This window comes from Alexandromys fortis, unplaced genomic scaffold (assembly GCF_014885135.2).
Source record: "Alexandromys fortis isolate MF-2015 unplaced genomic scaffold, M_Fortis_MF-2015_v1.1 scaffold_10, whole genome shotgun sequence".
Classification (NCBI taxonomy): Eukaryota; Metazoa; Chordata; class Mammalia; order Rodentia; family Cricetidae; genus Alexandromys; species Alexandromys fortis.
This window is the reverse complement of record NW_026067895.1, coordinates 13920728-13940742: the sequence shown is the minus strand read 5'-3', so window position 1 is coordinate 13940742 and position 20015 is coordinate 13920728. Positions and strand designations below refer to the sequence as shown.

At 37.4% G+C, this 20015-nt stretch overlaps 1 protein-coding gene across 6 annotated transcripts in view; it reads right to left on the bottom strand.

Annotated features, from left to right (window-relative positions):
* The window catches only part of Ric1 (RIC1 homolog, RAB6A GEF complex partner 1), a 106368-nt gene that overhangs the window by 79617 nt on the left and 6736 nt on the right, over positions 1-20015 (bottom strand). For all 6 annotated transcript variants that reach the window (XM_050157234.1, XM_050157244.1, XM_050157226.1 and 3 more), the window contains exons 2-3: positions 16637-16744; positions 5795-5874 (exon numbers count right to left, since the gene is read on the bottom strand). In XM_050157234.1, coding sequence (XP_050013191.1) covers positions 5795-5874; positions 16637-16744 — 188 coding nt within the window. The remainder of the gene's footprint in view (positions 1-5794; positions 5875-16636; positions 16745-20015) is intronic.

Genomic DNA, 20015 nt, shown 5'->3' with positions numbered 1-20015 from the left:
AAATATTTAAAAAAAAAAAGATATCTACTAGAAGGTAGGAAGAAGAATTAGTTGAAATTTTCTCTCTAAAAGCCTAACACCACTGGGCAGTGCTGACACACACCTTTAGTCTTAGCACTGGGGAGGTAGAGGTGGGCAGATATCTGATTTTGATGCCAGTATGGTCTAGAATAAGTTCTAAGACAGCCAGAGCTACATAGAGAAACCCTGTCTCAAAACACACACACACACACACACACACACACACACACACACACAAAAATACAAAACACCAAACAAACAAACAAAAACAAAACCAACCAAATAAACAAACAACAACAAAAACTAACAACAATGACTCATTAGCAATAATAAAAAGGTTGTGTCACCAAACTGTTTCAATCAAACGTGGATTTCATATGTAGTGGTAGTCCTATAAAATTAAAAGAGTGGAAAAATTCTCACTGCTCAGCGATGCTGTAGCCATTGTTTAATAGGAAGCACAACACATTCACTGCATGTTTGATTGTGAGGGTGCTGATGTTCATATAGACAAGCCTGCTGAGGTGCCAGTTGTATGCAAGTGTATTCAGAGTTCCTGGTGTTGGCTATCTAAAGATGTCAAAACTGTGCTTATAAAAAATGTAAAGCCGAAGGGTATCATTTCTATTTTTAGGTATGTTCAGATACACAAACATCACTGTACAACGGCACAAATATCACTGCTTACAGTTTTGCACAGTAATGTGCTGTACAAGTTGGTAACCGAGATTGTAGCGGCCATAGACCTGCACGCTGTAACGCCTACATTCCTGGAGTGTACTCTCTAACACTGAGACAAATGAAGTGCCCTTAGGGTGCACTTCTCACGGTGATACAGGACTGTAAATGTATCTTGAGCAAACTTTAGTGTGAACATAACTAATTCTGACCTCTCTTGTCTTCTACATGTGGAATGAGTTAGTGGACATTTATAGCCCACAATGTAGGCTTCTTCTGCCAAAACCAGCTGGGTTTTTGGAGATAAATTGTTGAAATTAACAACTGCAGCTAACCTCAGTTTCTTTTCTTTCCAAATAGTATTGCTTACTGACAGCAAAGGGGTAAGAAGTTTCACATATCTGATAAAATGTGTTAGGAAGAAAGAGGTAAAGGAGGATAAGTGATTGTTTTAAAAACATTTTTTTACAGAACTATACCTATTTCTGTAATATCAGTTAAACATTCCAAATTATAATAATTATTAGTTTTTTTGCAGAGCTGGCTATCAATTCCAAGGCCTTGTACATGGTAGGCAAGCAGATTAAAGCACTAAACCGTATCTCTAGCCCCAGTGAACGCAGGACTCAATAAAACATTTATTTAAAAAAAAGAAAAAAAGAGGCTAAATCAGGCATGGTGGGAGGATCATCTGAGTCCACAAGCTCAAGGGCAAGCCTGGGCAACACAAGGAAGCCCTACCTCAAAAACAAACAACAAACAAACAGAAGTACGTTAACAGTGGTAGAAAGACGATCACAGGAGGAGGATGCTGCTCTCAAGAGTGCACTTAAGAGTACACGAGAGTGGTGGCACCCCTTTAACTCCAGCACTCACTCGGGAGGCAGAGATACAGTGGCATAATATTTCTGTTTTAATAAATAAAGCTTGCCTGAAGATCAGAGGGCAAAGCAGTCGTGCTAGGAAGGCATACAGGCCAGTTGGGCATACAGGGAGGGAGTGGTGCCACAGACCGTTAATCCTAGAACCTGGGAAAGTGAAGCACCTGGATCTCTGTGAGTTCAAGGCCACCTTGGCTACACAAGATTGAATCTGTCTAAAAGAGAATCAGAGCTCACACAAAGGTGATCCCAGCACTTGGGATCACACGCCTTTAATCCTAAGCACTAGGGAGGTGGAGACAGGAGGATATGATATGGCTAGGTAGAGAGAGTAATATAAAGGGAAAAAGATAAGAACTCAGTGAGGTGTGGAGATAGAGGTTGGTGGATCACCGCTCTGTCTGAGCCTTGGTAAAGGTAAGATCTCTCTAGTGGCTCATCTGTTTTGCTTTTCTGATTGTCATGTTGAACCCCAATATCTGTCTCTAGGTTTTATTATTTGTGCTACACAGAGACCGGTGGATCTCTGAGTTTGAGGCCAGCCTGGTCTACAGAGCGAGTTCCAGGACACCCTGGGCTCTGTTACACAGAGAAACCTTGTCTTGAAAAACCAAAAAATAAAAAAAATAAAAAAGATCAATAGCTAGTTCCATACAGTGGGTTCTAGACAGCCAGGGCTACATAGAGACCCTGCATCAAACAAACAAAGCCAAAAACCAACCAAACAAATTTACAACTACAAAAGAACCCCAAAAAGAGTACATAAGAGCTAATTTGTTGAAATTACTTTCATTATGAAGAAATAAGCAAACCTATTTCAAAATTTCCTAAACTCATATTAAATACAGTTAAGTAAACAAAATTCAAAGTTAAACATTATTTCTTTTTTTAAAAAAATGTTTATTTATTATGTATACAATATTCTGTCTGTATGTATGCCTGCAAGCCAGAAGAGGGCACCAGACCTCATCACAGATGGTTGTGAGCCACCATGTGGTTGCTGGGAATTGAACTCAGGACCTCTGGAAGAGCAGTCAGTGCTCTTAACCTCTGAGCCATCTCTCCAGCCCCCTAAACATTATTTCTAATTTATCCTCAGCAACATTTCCATCACCGATTTCACTATGAATCTTAAAATGAAAAAGAAAATTAAACTTTCAGGCAATCTATATATTGACATACTGGCAAAGATAAAGAGATATTTTAATATAGGGTGGAATTTACAAAGATATAAAAGATAAACAGAATTTTACAAAATAAATGACATTTGAAATGAAAGGAGTTATTTAATAAGACTGACTTCCTGCATCTACCAGAACGCTAGAAATTTTAGGTGGAAACTACAAAAGATCATGGAGGCATCTGAGCTGTGGGCTCAGGGGGAGTGTAATGGAAAATGATGCTGTCATGTAATGCAGGAAAGCTGAGATGCTCTAGAAATAAGGCTTATTTGATGAACTCTGAAGATGTGGAGTGAAGAAACAGGAGACAGAGCTGCTTCTGTAGTTGCAGAAGAGACGTTAACCACTGGCCTTTATCATGCCGCCTCTATCTTCGGGACTATTAGAAACCTCTGTTTTCTATCCCTTATTCCCCAAGTCTTAAGAAGTAGGAGAATGCTGGATGAGGCACACACAGTGCTGAAGAATGTAGCATCAGAGGCTAGGAACATGGACTGTGGAGGTGTAACACCATGTCTGAACCCTGGCTCTTGTCTGTGACTGCATGGGTGTGTGATAATGGGTGGCTTTTCTGTGCAGCAGTTTGCACAAGGATCTCAAATATAAGCGTTTCCAATGATACATGTGGCAACACCGCCAAAACCACTTTCCTCACTCTCCTTGAACCATTATGTGATCACACCTTCTCAGGTCTTAAAATCATAAACTCCTAACCAAAAACAAGATACTTTAGCTACTATTTTTTGTTTGTTTTTGTTTTACAAATGGTTTCTTCAGAAAGACTGAAGTTACACAAATACATAGCAGGCTGACTATAATCAACAGAACTGAAGTTCAACAATTCATAAACTAGCTAGTTACTACAGGCAACAGTCTAGAAAAGTAAAAAAGGTTTTCTGTGTATTTTATTTTGTTTTATTCTATTAATCATAATTCCAAACTGGTGTGGGATTGTTTGTGACTTACGCCTTCACATATATAAACACACACACAGTATATATACAGCGTCCAAGACTGACCGCTTAGGGTTGGACATTTTCCCCTCCCAGCAGTCACTGACCACCTGCAGTTACTCATGTAGGGGTAGATCTTATGGAAATTTCCCTATCTACTTTGGCATATCAACTGGTATTGTCATTACTGTTGAGAATTCATAGATGCATTTCCCTGTCATGTCTAGGGACACTAGCAGCAGACATCCTGGCTGTCCATGATGGTTGTTTGCATTTTCATGTTGATGACTGATGCGGGAGGGTGCAACCTGTAGGAAGGTGGCCCTGAATGATATAAAAATCCAACCAACCAACCAACCAACCAACCAACCAGACAAATAGGTTGGCAGGCCACGAGGAGCAAGCCAGTAGAGCAAGCAGTATTCTGAAACTCTGCCTCAGCTTCTGCCCTGACTCACCTTCATGATTGGCTGTAACTGGAACATAAAATGGAAATAAACCTTTTCTTCCCCAAGTTGCTTTTGATTATGGTGTTTTATCATAACAATAGAAACTCTAAAGATCATATTTCCCTAATTCTATTATATAAAACTTTTCTTAAGCTATTTTACTTAGAATGAGAACTTTGAAGAGTTCAGTGAATGGGAAATAAGCTAGGCAGAAATTACTTTATAGAAACGAAGAAAAGCCCAAAATGTCACCGCCTTCTGTGTGTCAAAGTATGTAGGTCAGAGGAGCCAATAGCTTAGGGTGACTAGTCAGCAAGCTCCAGCAAGCTCTGCTTGTTTCAACCTCCCCAGTCCTGGGATGACAAGCACATGCCACCATGCCTGGCACTCTTATGTGGATTCTAGGGGCTGACTTTGGGTCTTCACCAACTAAGTCACCTTTCCAGCCTAAAAATGCAGTATCTGCTTACACCAGAAGAAACTTATCTATAGGGGTGAAATAATGTGCAAACTAAATGTGAAATCGGGACGACATTATGCTAATACAACTAGTTTACTGTGGCATTTGTCTAATATAAACAATTATAAACAGATCAGTGCAACTAGTATTTGGGACAATCCTGATAGTATTACACTAGTTTTCTTTGCATAATTGAGCTTAATCTTCTTCAGTAAGGTCTTTCAAGTATGTGTATGTGTGGGTATGTGTGTATGTATGTATGTATATATGTATATAATTTTAATATACATTCTATTTATGATTAATATATCTAAGATATAGAATATATTATACAAATGATATATTTATCATTACCATTTTTACTAATTCTATTATTTTTATTATATTATAATATTATCAAATATTAAAATGATGCTTATAATTATTAATTACAAATGCTATGTCTATATTTTAAGGATATATCTAACATACTATTTATTATATCATTTAATAATTATGATATATAATTAATGTATTATTTGCATTTAATAATAATGTACAAATAATGTATTTTTATGGCTTTAAAAAATCTCCTCAGGAGTTTCCTCTTAACTGGCAACAGTCTCTCATGTAACATCAAGCAAACTTTTGACACAGGAGTGATTTGCCCCCAGAAAAAAAGATGCACTTTAAAAGTATGTTTATTTATTAAAAAATAAAGCATGTCATAGAGGAAATGTGCAAAACATAATGGCACAACTTAATGATTTAAAGAGCAAAAGTCTACGTCACCCAAAGTTTAACCAGGAGGTAATTGCTGTCTGTGTGAATTTTTCTCACATGCATATATACAAACACAGGCAAAAGAACCTCTCAGTGACTAAGAGTTCCCTTCTTATTATCACTCAGCTCTCTAGTTTTAACAAAATCTAGAGAATATCTGACATTGAGGATAGTAGTAGTAATTCTGAATGTCTGAGAAAGGATATAACACAATCCTCAGTATTCCTTGACTTATTTAGTTACATAGTTATTAAATTAAAAAAAATGACAGTTTAAAGACTGGCAATTTGAAGCATCACTTTAGAAAAGCAACTTCTTACTGACTTTAGACAACTCCAAATGACATCCTTTAAAAAAAATATTAAGTTCACAAGACATGCCTTAGAAGAATGAAAGCCAAGAAACTTACTTGGGATACACTGGTTCATAAAGGTATTTGTCCCCTCTTGAAGATGTAATATGAAAAAACAAGATGTAGCCGTTTGCTGTCTGAAAGAGAAATTGTATTAACCGTGCATTAGAATGCTGTAACTGTCACTCTAGGCTATTAGTGTACATACCAGGACTATAAAAAGAAATCTTCACCTCTGAAGAATTAGAGTCTCTTTATATATACAAAATGACTCTTAATATAATCTAAAATGTGATTAGTAAATTTAAAAAATTTGTGAACTATGTAACTTAAATCAATAGTTTGTAGAATATTAAGGACATGGACATTCTAAAACAATTTATTACTCAGTAGATGAGTACTGTGAAAAATGCACAGCACTTTCTGAACTCTACAAAGGTGGGGCAAATAATAATTCTAAGCTTAAAAAGCAAGACTACCAAATAGTAAAAGTATAAAATTCCTGATTGTATCCATATAAACTTTATCATTTACTTCAAAACAGCATAATTTATATAGTTATAAATAAAAATTTTAAATTTCTTCCTATACAATATATTGTGAGACACCAAGAAAAAGAGCAAATCTTAAAATTTCAAAATCTAAACATCAGCTAAGTAAAGTCAATCTCTAATTTTCAAAATCTAAACATATGAAGTTCAAATCTGAACATCTAAATATCCAAAGTAACTAAATATTATAAAAACAAATTGTATTAAAAAACACCGTAGCCTATGGGTGACTGACGCAGGCTCCTGGCCAGCCTGGGCTACCCTAAAAGATTCTATCTCAGAAAACTCAACACTAAAATTACAAACAACATAAAAACAGTTGTATTATAATCATGGTGTACATCTGTGACTTACAAAGTTTAAACAATTACTTTACATTTATATAAACATGCTAAATACTATATATATATAAAAATATATATAATTGCTCCTACAAGATGTTTTCATTGTAAAATCAAGCAATACAGTGAAGTGGCAGTTTTTTACCCACAACTTCTTTACCCTAATACTGAATTTCTATCATCTAAGAGGTAAGTGAGGCTGAATCCAAAGTAGAAACAATCAAAACCAAAGAAATCACACAGGATTTCCTTTTTCTTGCCAGTACTAGCTTCCTGTTTTTCAGTTAAAGGAATGACAGAGCAAACATTTCCCAGAGCAGCCAGAGTTAGCTTTTAACTATAAGCTGACCCTTTGGTAATATATCTTCAAAAACTATAGATTAACTTACTGGATATTAAAGAAGATAAAGAATATTCAGAAAGGATTTTCTTTCAAATTCTTCATGGTAATTTTACATTCTTACAAAAGGAAACTAGCTTCAAATCAAACCACAGCAAAAGTAGCAAACATATCCTACCCCATGAATGATGAGTGTGATAAACTTTACTGCCCCCTCATAAAGGCAGGAAAGGCAACACAGATTGGTCAGTTCTGAAAATTGTAACATTACCATACAAATGCTATCTGGAAGATCAGTCACTCAAAGGTCAAAAAGTTCAACACTTCTGATGATCAAACGCTAATAACATACATAGCAAAGTAATAGAGTAAACATAGACTATAACCTCAGTGAGAATAAAGCATCTCTTTGTACTAGCATTTCATCTAATGCAATAGTGAAAACACAAACAATACTGTGATTTACTATTTGATATTTGGTATTAATCATTTTAAATAAATATTTCAGACTTCTATGTATACCAAACATATACTGGCCCTCATCTTACATACTTCTAAATCTCAATAATATCTATCTACTACTGACATTTCATAAACAGTTCTGCCTTTGAACCATGTTTAAAGTCTTGATAATAAATGATATCACTTTAGTAGTCACCAAATCTATTACTATGCACCGTTTAAAGACCTTCCTCTCCATGAGCCCTAAATAACATAAAGAAATCACACAACTATTGCTTAATCTTTTTAGGCAACAATCTTAATTCCCTCTCAAAACATACACACATGCACACATAATACAACCAACCAAAATCCACTAACCTAACTTCTCTTCAAATAACAATGAAATAGCAGACTGCAACATCCAAATTCTTCAACTGATCTATAAATTGTATTTTAATTTTCATATTCTTTATTATACAGGTTTAAAATAAGAAAAACCTAAATCACCTCAAATTATACTGTTCTCCCAAGATAATGTAACTATTGTGCATACAGACATGAATATACATAAATGGAAAATGTTAAGGTAACAAACTTGCTAAATAAAAGTGATGAGTATCTTTTGCTAAAAACAACATTCATCAAATTGGTTTCCTTGCTAGGTATGGTGACACACAGCTTTAATCCTAGCACTGGGGAGACAGAAATCAGGCATATTTCTATGTCTTTTGAGACCAGCTTGTTCTACATAGAAGGTTCTGAGATCCTCCCTCAATAAATGAATGAGTCCTAAGCCAGCAAGATGGCTCAGTGGATAAAGGTACTTGCTGCTAAATCTAACAGCCTGAATTTGATCCCTGGGACCATCATCGTGGAAGGAGAGCAGAGGCTCTGTGAGTTGTCCTCTGACCTCTACTCATGCTGTGGACATGCATATCCCCATTCACAATTAAATTTCAAAAAAATATGTTCCTAACATTATGACATTGTTTATACTATGGCTCTAATTTCTGTTATAAAAAAGGGGGGGACCAGATTTCAGTTTCCAACAAAGCTGGATTAAAATTGAAGATAATTTATGCTCCAATATGAAACAACTTTTAAAAATACTTAAACATTTTATATATAAAACAATGACTTTTAAAACATGCATTAAGGATTGTCATCCTTGGAAGGTGGGAACAAAGGTGAGCCTTAATCCTCTTACATAGTTTACTGCCCTATAAAGATTGCTAAGTCACAACACTGAAAAAGGAAACTGAAGCATAGCCTGGTAACGTCTCCAAACTGGGGAAATGAAGCTCGGAGTTCAGGAAGACAGAAAGTCTTATACACAGAATTTATGGGATGAAGTCCTAGACAGGAAAAAAAACTATATACGGCAGTAATTCTTGAGTACCAGTAAGGGCAGGAGAAGAAGCAGAAGGAACTGGTAATGAGAACAGTACATGGTGTCAAGAGTCTTGCTAACAACATCTGTCTCCTAAGAGGACTAAAATCCATAGTTCACAGGGTGAACTTATGGTGGGCTGATGTGGGAGGTCCTTCTGCCTATGTGTTGCTTGTACTGGTTAATGAATAAAGAAACTGGCTTGGCCTGATAAGGCAGAGTAAAGGTAGGCAGGGAAAACTTAACTGAATGCTGGGAAAAAGAAGGCAGAGTCAGGAGAAGCCATGTAGCTCCACCAGAGACAGACGCTGGATGAAACTTTATCTGGCAAAGCATAGCAATACACAGATTAATAGAGATGGGTTAAATTAAGATGTAAACGTTAGCCAGAAATACGCTTAAGCTATTGGCCAAACAGTATTGCAAATAATATGATTTCTGTGTGATTATTTCGGGGCTGAGCAGCTGGAAACAAAGTCTCCTACAACAAATTGGTGCTCCAATATGGTCAACTATATATCCACATAAAACCTGAGAAATCTTGGAAAGGAGTTAACTCTAGACACACACACACACACAAGTTTAGCTGCATTTTTTTTTCAGTTGGTGGCTTGCAGCAGCTCCCTTAAGAGAAGATTTCCTGATTCAGCAGTAGCAGAAAAAAAGCCACACAGTTTTGAAATGGAGGATTCCTGGGCCATGCTGCCAGCACAAACTCTGGCTCTTTAAGGAGACCTAGCATTTAAATGGGGCTTGTGAGCAAACTGTTACAACTTGCTTAATGACAACATAGATGCATTGTGTGCCTGAAAATGGGGCTGTGAGCATGGCTCCTGCTAAACAGACTTCGGCCCCACCATGTTGGACTGGTGGAAGCCAAAAGACAAAGAAGCCTTAGAAGAGAAAGTGAGAAGTAGCCTTCAATGAATAGGCACAGTAGCACAGAAACTAAGATATAGTGTCTGTATATAACTATATATATATATAACTATATATATAAAACCCCAGTAGCACAGACACTAAAAGCAACAATAAAAAAATAAATGGGACCTCCTGAAACTGAGAAGCTTCTGTAAAGCAAAGGACAGTCAATAAAACAAAAAGGCAGCCTGCTGAATGGGAAAAGATCTTCACAACCCCACATCAGACAAAGGACTGATCTCCAAAATATATAAAGAACTCAAAAAAATTAGACAGTAAAATTCTAATTAATCCAATTAAAAAATGGGGTACTGAACTAAACAGAGAATTCTTAACAGAAGATTTTCAAATGGCCAAAAGGTACTTAAGGAAATGTTCAACTTCCTTAGTTATCAGGGAAATTCGAATCAAAACAACTCTGAAATACCATCTTATACCTCTCAGAATGGCTAAGATCAAAAACACCAATGATAGCTTATGCTGGAGAGGATGTATAGTAAGGGGAACACTCATCCATTGCTGGTGGGAATGCAAACTTGTACAACCACTTTGGAAATCAGTATGGCATTTTCTCAGAAAATTGGGAATCAACCTACCTCAGGATTCAGTAATACCACTCTTGGGAATATACCCAAAAGATGCTCAGTCATACTACAAAATCATTTACTCAACTATATACATAGCAACATTATTTGTAATAGCCAGAACTTGGAAACAACCTAGATGTCCCTCAACTGAAGAATGAATAAAGAAAGTGTGGCAATCTACACATTCGAGTACTACTCAGCAGTAAAAAACAATGACATCTTGAATTTTGCATGCAAATGGATAGAATTAGAAAACACTATCCTGAGTGAGGTAACCCAAGTCCAAAAAAGATGAATATGGTATGTACTCACTCACAAGTGGATACTAGCTATAAACAAAGGATACTGAGCCTATAGTTCAGGCTCCTAGAGAAGCTAAGTAATAAAGTAAACCCAAAGGAAAACATAATGGACCCACCTGGGGGTTGGAGACAGACAGGGCTGCCTGACAGGATTGGGAGCATGGGAGTGGGGGGGGGGGGGAGAGGGAGAAGACGGGGGAAGAAAGAGAAGGTTGAGGAGAACTTGAGGAAATGGGATGGTTGAAATGGAGTGGGGACAGATATGAGAGTAAAGAGAGAGATATCTTGATTGGGGGAGCCATTATGGGGTTGGCAAGAAGCCTGGCTCTAGAGAAATTCCCAGGAATCCACAAGGATGGTCCCAGCTAAGACCCTAGGCAATAGTAGAGAGGGTGCCCAAACTGGCATTGCCCTGTATTCAGATTGATGATTATCTTAAATATCACTATAGAACCTTTGTCCAGCAACAGATGGAAACAGAGGCAGAGTCCCACACTGGAGCACTGGACTGAGCTCACAAGGTCCAGTTGAAGAGTAGAAGGAATGAGAATATGAGCAAAGGGGTCAAGACCATGAGGGGTTCATCCACTGAAGCAGTTTACCTGAGCTAATGGGAGCTCAGCAACTCCAACAGGACTGGGAAGAAACAAGCACAGGACCAAGCTAGCCCCTCTGAATGTGGTTGACAGTTGTGTGGCTGGGGCAGACTGAGGGGCCACAGGAAGTGGCACTGGGATTTGTCTCTACTACATGTACTGGTTCTTTTTGGATCCTATACTCTTTGAATGTATAACTTGCCCAGCCTAGATGTAGTGGGGAGGGCCTTCAACCTTCCACAGGGCAAGGTGCCTTGCCCCCTCTTAGGACTGGAGAGGGTGGGGTAGGAGGGTGTGTGGAGGGAATGAGAGGAGGGGAGGGAGTGGGAATTTGGATTGTTTTTTTTTTAATTAATTTAAAAAACTATAGGGGAAAACATTTTCATGTGTTTATAAAATTGACTCCACCATTTCTTTGGCAGAAACTGCACATAATTTATCTTTTATATATTCTAAAGAGCATTCTACTCCTGGAACTTCCTTATTCTATTCATAAATTTCAACTATGATTAGTAACAGATATATCAAAACTTCATTAGACTGGAACAGTGGCTCTCCACCAGTGTTGCAACCCCTCTGGGGGTCACATATCAGATATTTACATTGTGATTTATAATAGTAGTAAAATTATAGTTATGAAGTAGCAATGAAATAATTTTATGGTTGAAAGTTACCACAGTATGAGGAACTGTATTAAAGAGTCACAGTATTAGGAAGGTTGAGAACCACTGCACTCGAGGGTTACATCATGAGATTGCACAGGAAATTCTGAAAATCCATACACCTTAATAGGTGAACTTGGCAATGCTATGGGGTCTACTGGGAGCCAACACAACTCACACAGTAAATTAATGCTGTTGGTGGAGACTGCTCATTCATTTCCCAGCCACCCAGACCCGAAATAATCACACAGAAACTGTATTATTACAACACAGCTTGGTCTGTTATCTCACAGTTCTTATTGACTAGCTCTTATATCTTAAATAACCCATTTTTATTAATCTGTGAATAGCCATGTGGTTGCGGCCCACCAGTAACCACATCCGGCATCTGTCTCCTGTTGGAGGCTACACAGTTTATTCTTTGACTCCATCTGCTCTTTCCTCCTCTAACTGCTTGGAATTCCCGCCTTGCCCTATTCTGCACTTCAATAGGCACAAAGCAGCTTCTTTATTAACCAGTGGTATTCACAGCATACAGAGGGGAATCCCACATCACAATGCAGATGACAAAAATCTATTGTAATCAAGCTGGTGATGATCAATCAGGGCCACAGAATAGACTCAGGAGCTGAACTGTGAACCAAGCAGAATGTTATATTGTTTTTAGGCTAAAAACTACAAACATCTGTGCCAAGTTAGTTACACTTTTCACCAATCAGGATTCAGGGATTAAGGACTTCCCTAGGAATATTTTCCTATGTATTACTCTTACCATGTTTTTTTGGCTAATTGACTAAAATGTGACGGGCAGCTTACCTGCCATTCACGTCTCATCTTGTTGACAGGGATGTCAGTAATGTCAGTTACCCAGGGAGGTCTGAGGAGGTCTTGGGCACTTAAACTTTATTTGACCCTTATTCAAGATGGCTTTTTCAAAAAAAAGATGGTTTTATTCAAAATGGCTTGTTTGGTTTCTTTTTACAAGACTGAGCTCAAACAATGATATCAAACTCTCAATCTAAGTGGAACACTTGCAACACTTAGGAAAGAGCTTGATGGATCTAGGCAATTTTATCAATTTACTTATCCATATTTGGCCACCTCTATCAAGTGTGTCTGACTGGAGTAAGGTGTCAATATTTGTACCCCACCACTGGATTGTAGGTGTTGACTATTGCTTCTGCTCACCACGGAGAAGAGGGGTATTCTCAGGTACTGAGGTGGTTTCTTGGCCAAGAGGGTTATTTTTAGAAACTAAACCTATTCCCTCATACCTCTCCTTGTAAGACTTAAAGAAAGTTTAGGTAGGGGCTGGAGAGATGGCTCAGTGGTTAAGAGCATGGCCTGCTCTTCCAAAGGTCCTGAGTTCAATTCCCGGCAACCACATGGTGGCTCACAACCATCTGTAATGAGGTCTGGTGCTCTCTCCTGGCCTGCAGACATACACACAGACATAATATTTTATGCATAATAAATATTAAATAAAAGAAAGTTTAGATAATGGGCTGCCAAGAGAAGAGAAACTACAGTAAATGCAGACATGAGAAGAAATACTTCAGATAAATATATGGGGAAAAATTTAGCAAATAAAGCAAAACCCAACCTCTGAAAACGGGAAGAAATTGTTTTTTAGAGTTACCACAATATACCAGGCAGTGGTGGCACAAGCCTTTAATCCCAGCAGTTGGAAGGCAGAAGTAGGCAGATCTCTCTGTGAGTTCAAGGCCACCCTGGTACACAGAGTAAGTTCCAGGACAGCCAGGGCTAAACAGAGAAACCCTGTCTCAAAACAAAGAAACAAACAAAAAACGAAATGAAAAAACCAGAGTTACCACAATACTATAGCCACTAAAATTTAAAACTCTGATAACAACTACAAGAAATAAAGGATATGTCAAAATTATTACTAAGCAAGTCCAAATATTGACATTCTTAACCAAAACCATTAAATTAACAGGCTTAAATATGCACAGTAATCAAAAAGAAACCATGAGCCTGCTGCTGTTGTTATTCTGGTGTGGTAAGGTAAACAGGTCAGGAGACAACTGTCATAGGACAGAGAATTTGCCATTTACAGTTTGGAGAGGAAGGTATAAACATGCCACACCAAAGGAAATCCCAGAGTCTGTCAGAAGGCTCAGAAGCAGGGGAAAACAGGTAGGAGCCATTACCTTGGTTTACATGGTATCTTGGCTTTTATATCAACTTGACACAAGCTTAGTCATATGGGAAGGAGCTAAACTAAACAACTAAAAACTGTCTCCCTGAGACTAGACTACAAGCAAAGTCCGCAGCACATTGTCCTAATTAGTGATTGACTGGGAAGGCCGACTACAGGCCGGGCCACCCTGGACTGGTGATCCTGGGTGCTATAAAAAAAAAGCAGACTGAGCAAGCCATAAGGAGAAAGCCAGTAAGCAGCACTCTGTCATGACCTCTGTTTCAGTTTCTGCCTCAGGTTCCTGCCCTCGCTTCCCTCAGTGATGAAGTGTGACCTGAGAGTATTTAGCTAAAACAAACTCTGTCCTCTCCAACTTACCTTTGGTCCTAGTGTTTTATCACAGCAACAGAAACCCTACAAGCAAAGTTTTTAGTTGTTTAGTTTAGCTCCTTCCCATATGACTAAGCTTGTGTCAAGTTGATATAAAAGCCAAGATACCATGTCACATGGGACGAAATGTGTGAAGCATGTGTGTTTCCCTGGGTTTGATCCCAGCACACACAAACACAGCCATTCATTGCCTAGTAAGTAGCAGAAAGTAACTCTTTAAATTCAGAAAATGTTAATTTCAACCTAAAGTTAAAAAAGTTACCACCAAATTCACCACACTAAGCCACAAACACTTTTCCGGCAACCAAGTAAAGACATTCTGCTTTTATCTCTGGTGAAAACTTAAAACAATCACAGACTTTAAAAGTCTGATATTTTCGAAAGCTTTGGAATTTGTCCAACTACGTCTTTTTCTGTTTTGTATGTTAGTGCAATCTCCTTCAGTTTGTACAGAATTAGTTTTCTCAATTTCTTTGAGTATTTTATGAATCTAGAATTATTCTATACAGGCTATGCATACAGAGTATCAACTTTCTCACACTCAGCACTGGCCCTGCAAATAAACTACAACAGTGCAGTACAAAACCAAGTGATAATTCATCAATGAATTGAGCAATTAGGGCTGGAGAGATGGCTCAGCGATTAAGGGCACTTGTTGCTCTTGCAGGGACCCAAGTTCCATTCCCAGTACTATATCATGGCTTACAACCATTTATAACTCCAGTTCCAGAGGATCCAGTGTCTACTTCTGACCTCCAATGGGCATCAGCCACACACATGGCACACAGACAAAATACCATATAAATAAACAAATAGACAGATAGATAAAACTAAAAAAATGTTTAAAGAATTGATCAATTTTCTTCAAATACACTTTCAAACTCTAATATAATAAACAGTATTTCAAACTCTAATATAATAAATAGTATTTTAAACTTTCTATTTTTTCTACTACTATCAATGAATTAGAACTAAAATGATGAGTATTTAGCTTTGTAGTGACACTTATACTCTTTTGGAGTTTACTATATAATACACATTTGCCACCTAATTCAACAATAAAAAAATCTAGACTTGAATGCTTTAAAAGCATGACAATTTTCTCTTCTGTTTGTTTTTCGAGACAGGGTTTCTCTGTGTAACAGCTCTGGCTGTCCTGGAACTCACTCTGTAGACCATGCTGGCTTTGAACTCACAGAGATCTCCCTGCCTCTGCCTCACAAGTAGTGGGATAAAAGGCATGGGTCACCACCACCCGGCACTTTTTTTTTTCACTTCTGTTTTTTTGATGAAAGTATGTACTAGTAATAAACATAATATGTCACAGTATGTGTAGCACTTGCTATGCAATGCAGTTATAACCGTGTTGCAATAATTGATAGTGTGCTGAACCAAAGAGGAAAGCACCGAGAACATCATATATGGTTGCTGTCAGAACTACTCAACTCAAATCTGCTGTTGTCACTTCAAGAAGCCCAGACAATACATAAATATATGAGCATTTTTTTATTTGCACGGATCATTTAAATCAGTTATACCTATATGTACTTTATGAACTATATATAACAGGAAGGATTTGTTATATGGTTGTGAACTCTACCAGCTCTGCTACAAGAAACACAGAACTACTTGGTACTACAATTTTGGTCACCTGGAACATTTTCAGATGAGCAGCCCAGTCAACAAAATACCAGACTAGAAAGAGAGTGGAAACAGGCAGGCAGGTGAGCTAATGTAATAGTTAGAGAACAGTAAGAGAATAGTGGTATAATTCAGTGGGTGAACACTTGCCTAGCACACACAAGGCTCCAGTTTGATCTCAACCTAAGTTCTTTAAACTTATTTTTTTATTTTTCTAACATATGTACATTATCTATAGGCTTGGGGGAGGGGTGGTTCAGAAGATTACAAAGAAAGGGACACAAGTACTGTTCAGGGAAGGCAGAATGTAGTGAAGTTAACAATGAGGACACAGCCAATGTAAGAAGAGAAAGTAGGATAGCACAGGCCCAAACAGAAATCAGTACAGCTTTCTTTTATCTCTCTCTCTCTCTCTCTCTCTCTCTCTCTCTCTCTCTCTCTCTCTCTCTCCACACACGCACACACTGTGTTAAAAACTAAATGAAATATTAGAAAATCTCATTTAAATGCAACTTTACATTCATTTAAATGACTTCTTAAGAAAATAATATTAAGTTTGAAAGATCTACTTACTGACACTGCTATCATGGTACTATCTGGCCTCCATTCAGCTTGTTTGTAAGATCCAAACTGAGTAGATGACTTAGCTGGTTCCTTGTATGTTACAATTAACACACTAGGCTGGAAGAAAACAGATATATTTTATTTTACTTGCATATCATAGAAAGAGATACAAACAAAATTTAAACATTACTTATAGAATACACTGGAAATATTTTTACAGTGTTTTACGCAAATTATAAAAAGTTAGTCACACATACATCTATTGAATAAGCTAAACAGAATCGATAATTAGTAACTTTCCAAAATAGAACCATGCTCACATATATTCACAGATGAATTAAGCCAAATATTTAAATAAATTGTATCAGTTCTCTACATCCTTTCCTAACACAGAAGTGACACAGTAGATAAGAGGTCTTCTTAATTCATCTTGTGAATCCAACATTATCCTACTAAAAGCAAACAAAACTACCATATGAAAACCAAAACCAACAAACCAAAATTTCTCATGAACTTGGATGCAAAAATTCTCAACAAAATATCAGCAAATTAAATCCAACAAAGAATTATGCACCAGGACCAAATGGACTATATCCAGGCATGCAAGGCTGATTCAACATTCAAAAGTCAACTAAATAGACTAAAGAAAGAAAAAAGTATATCAATAAAGGCCAAAAAAAAAGCATTTTAACACATATAACATCTATTCATAGAACTCCAACTTGCTAATGAACAGCAACAAAAATTCTACACCTATTATTACACTTAGTAATGAGAAACTCCAAGCTTTCTCACCTGAGGAACACGGCAATGAGGCACTCGTTACTATCCAACATAGTAGCACAATTCCTAACAAATGTTGTTTTGGTCTAATCTTTCTGTACACTGTGAAGATGAGTCTCTGCCAAGACACCTTCTGATTGGTTTAATAAAGAGCTGAATATCCAATAGCTAGATAGGAGAGGTTAAGCAGGACTTCTGGGTAGAGAGATAGGAACTTTGGGAAGAACGGAGGTGGGATTTACCAGTGATTCAAAAATACAATATGGAGGAGAGGTAGCAACCACATGACAGAATATTGATTAATATAAACGAGCCAATTTAGTTTTAAGAGCTAGTTAGTAACAAGCCTAAGCTAAGACAAAGCCTTCAAAATCATCATGACATTATTTGGGAACTGGCAGTACAAAGAAAGTTTGACTACAGAATGTCACAAGATAAAGAAAGAAAATAAAAGGCATACATATTTGGAAAGAAGATATTAAAACTGTATTCACAGACAACAGTGACATATTCAAAACTGAAAGAATCAACAGGATATTCTTACATAAATAAACAAGGCCAGGGGCCAGAGAGACGGCTCAGCAGTTAAGAGCACTGCCTGCTCTTCCAAAGGTCCTGAGTTCAATTCCCAGCAACCACATGGTGGCTCAAAACCATCTGTAATAAAATCTGGTGCCCTTTTCTGGCCTGCAGGCATACATGCAGACAGAATACTGAGAATACTGTACACATAATAAATAAATAAATCTTTAAAAAATAAAAAGGCCATAAGATATAAAATACATAAAAGTTGATCATTTTCACAGATTCCAGTACTGAAAAAATATGATTTATAATAAAAAAGCATGTTTCCATTTTTATACTGCATTACCCAAAATGAAATATTTAATGTCATAAATCTAAAAGAATTATGTATAGAAGGAATACTATACAAAATACTAATGAAAGATGTCAAAGAATAGATAAAAATATTCTATATTAATTAATAGGAAGGGTCAATACTGTTGAGATAGCAATTCTCCCTAGTTTGATCTAGAGCTTTAAAGCAATCCTACCAAAATCTGAGTAGTTATTTGGGGAATGTTGTCTTTGTTGCGGTTTTTATAGCTGTGAAGAGACACTATGACCATGGCAACTTATAAAGAAAATATTTAATTGGGGTGGCTCGCTTACAATTTCAGAGGTTCAGTTTATCATCATCATGACAGGGAGCATAGCATCAGGCAGATGTGGTGGTGACTGAGAGTCCTACATCTTGCAGGTAACATGAAGTTGACCGAGACACTTGGCAGTATTCTGAGCATAGAAAATCTCAAAACCTGCCCCCTCAGTGACACACTTCCTCCAACAAGGGCACACCCACCCCAACAAAGTCCCATCTCCCAACAGTGCCGCTCTCTATGAGATTATGGAGGCCAATTATATTCAAACTACACCAGGTGTCAATAAATCAACTCAACTTCAGATGAGTTTCAAGACGAAGGGTGATGAAGGGTGCTGGAGTGCTCACACAAACTGTAGTACGAATAATCAAAACCCAGAGACAGGTACTGGGGTTCAAGCTGAAGATCAGAAAAGCAAAACAGCCAACCACTAGAGAGGCCTTTTACCTCTACCAAATATTCAGACCAAAAGGGTGAGATGCTGGCTCAACAAATCCTCAGACTTCACTCTCCGGTGAGCTCCTGTCTCTTCCCCCTTATATTCCTTTCTCTGCCCAGCCATATCTGCCCCTGTCTCTACCTCCCTAGTGCTGGGATTAAAAGTGTGTGACTCCCAAACACTGGGATTAAAGGTGTGAACCACCTCCTGGATCTGTTTCCAGGATTGATTTTGTGTAGCCCAGGGTAGCCTTGAACTCACAGAAATCTATCTGTCTCTGTCTCCAGAGTCCTGGGATTAAAGGTGTGTGCCACCACTCCCTGGCCTGTATGGCTGACTAGTGTGGCTGCTTTGCCCTCTGATCTTCAGGCAAGCTTTATTTATTAAAACACAAATAATACATCAGTTTAACAAATTTCAAGACTTATCATTATAAAGCTATTGTAAATATGGTGAAGGAATTGAGAAACTGATCAAAGAAATGGAAGAGAACTTAGAAAGACTCTCACAGTCAACTGATCTTTGACAAAGAAGTAAAGAGAATGAATGGAAATTGAGTCACAAAATTTCTTCATGATGCACATCTTATATAACTCTCAAGAATTCAAAGTAAATAAAAATCCTATGTATAAAGTGTAAAAGTCCTAGAATATAACCGTGAAAAACCTAAATGACTCAGATATGACAATGACTCCTCCAAAGGTGCAATATCTAAAGCAAACAATTCATAAGATGAACTTCATTAAAATTAGAAACTGATCTTTGAGAAACACTAACAAGAGAATGAGGATTATTGAGGGTAGAGAATGAGGAAAGTGCTTGCAATACCTGATAAAGAACTGATATTAAAAATATACACAAACTTAGAATTCAGTAAGAGACAAAATAATACAATGGGCAAAAGATCTTGAAAGCAAAAACAAATACATGTGGAAAACAATCTTTCTATAAGATATTCAACATCCTCTTTCTTTAGAGAAAAATAAATATAAACAATAAGATG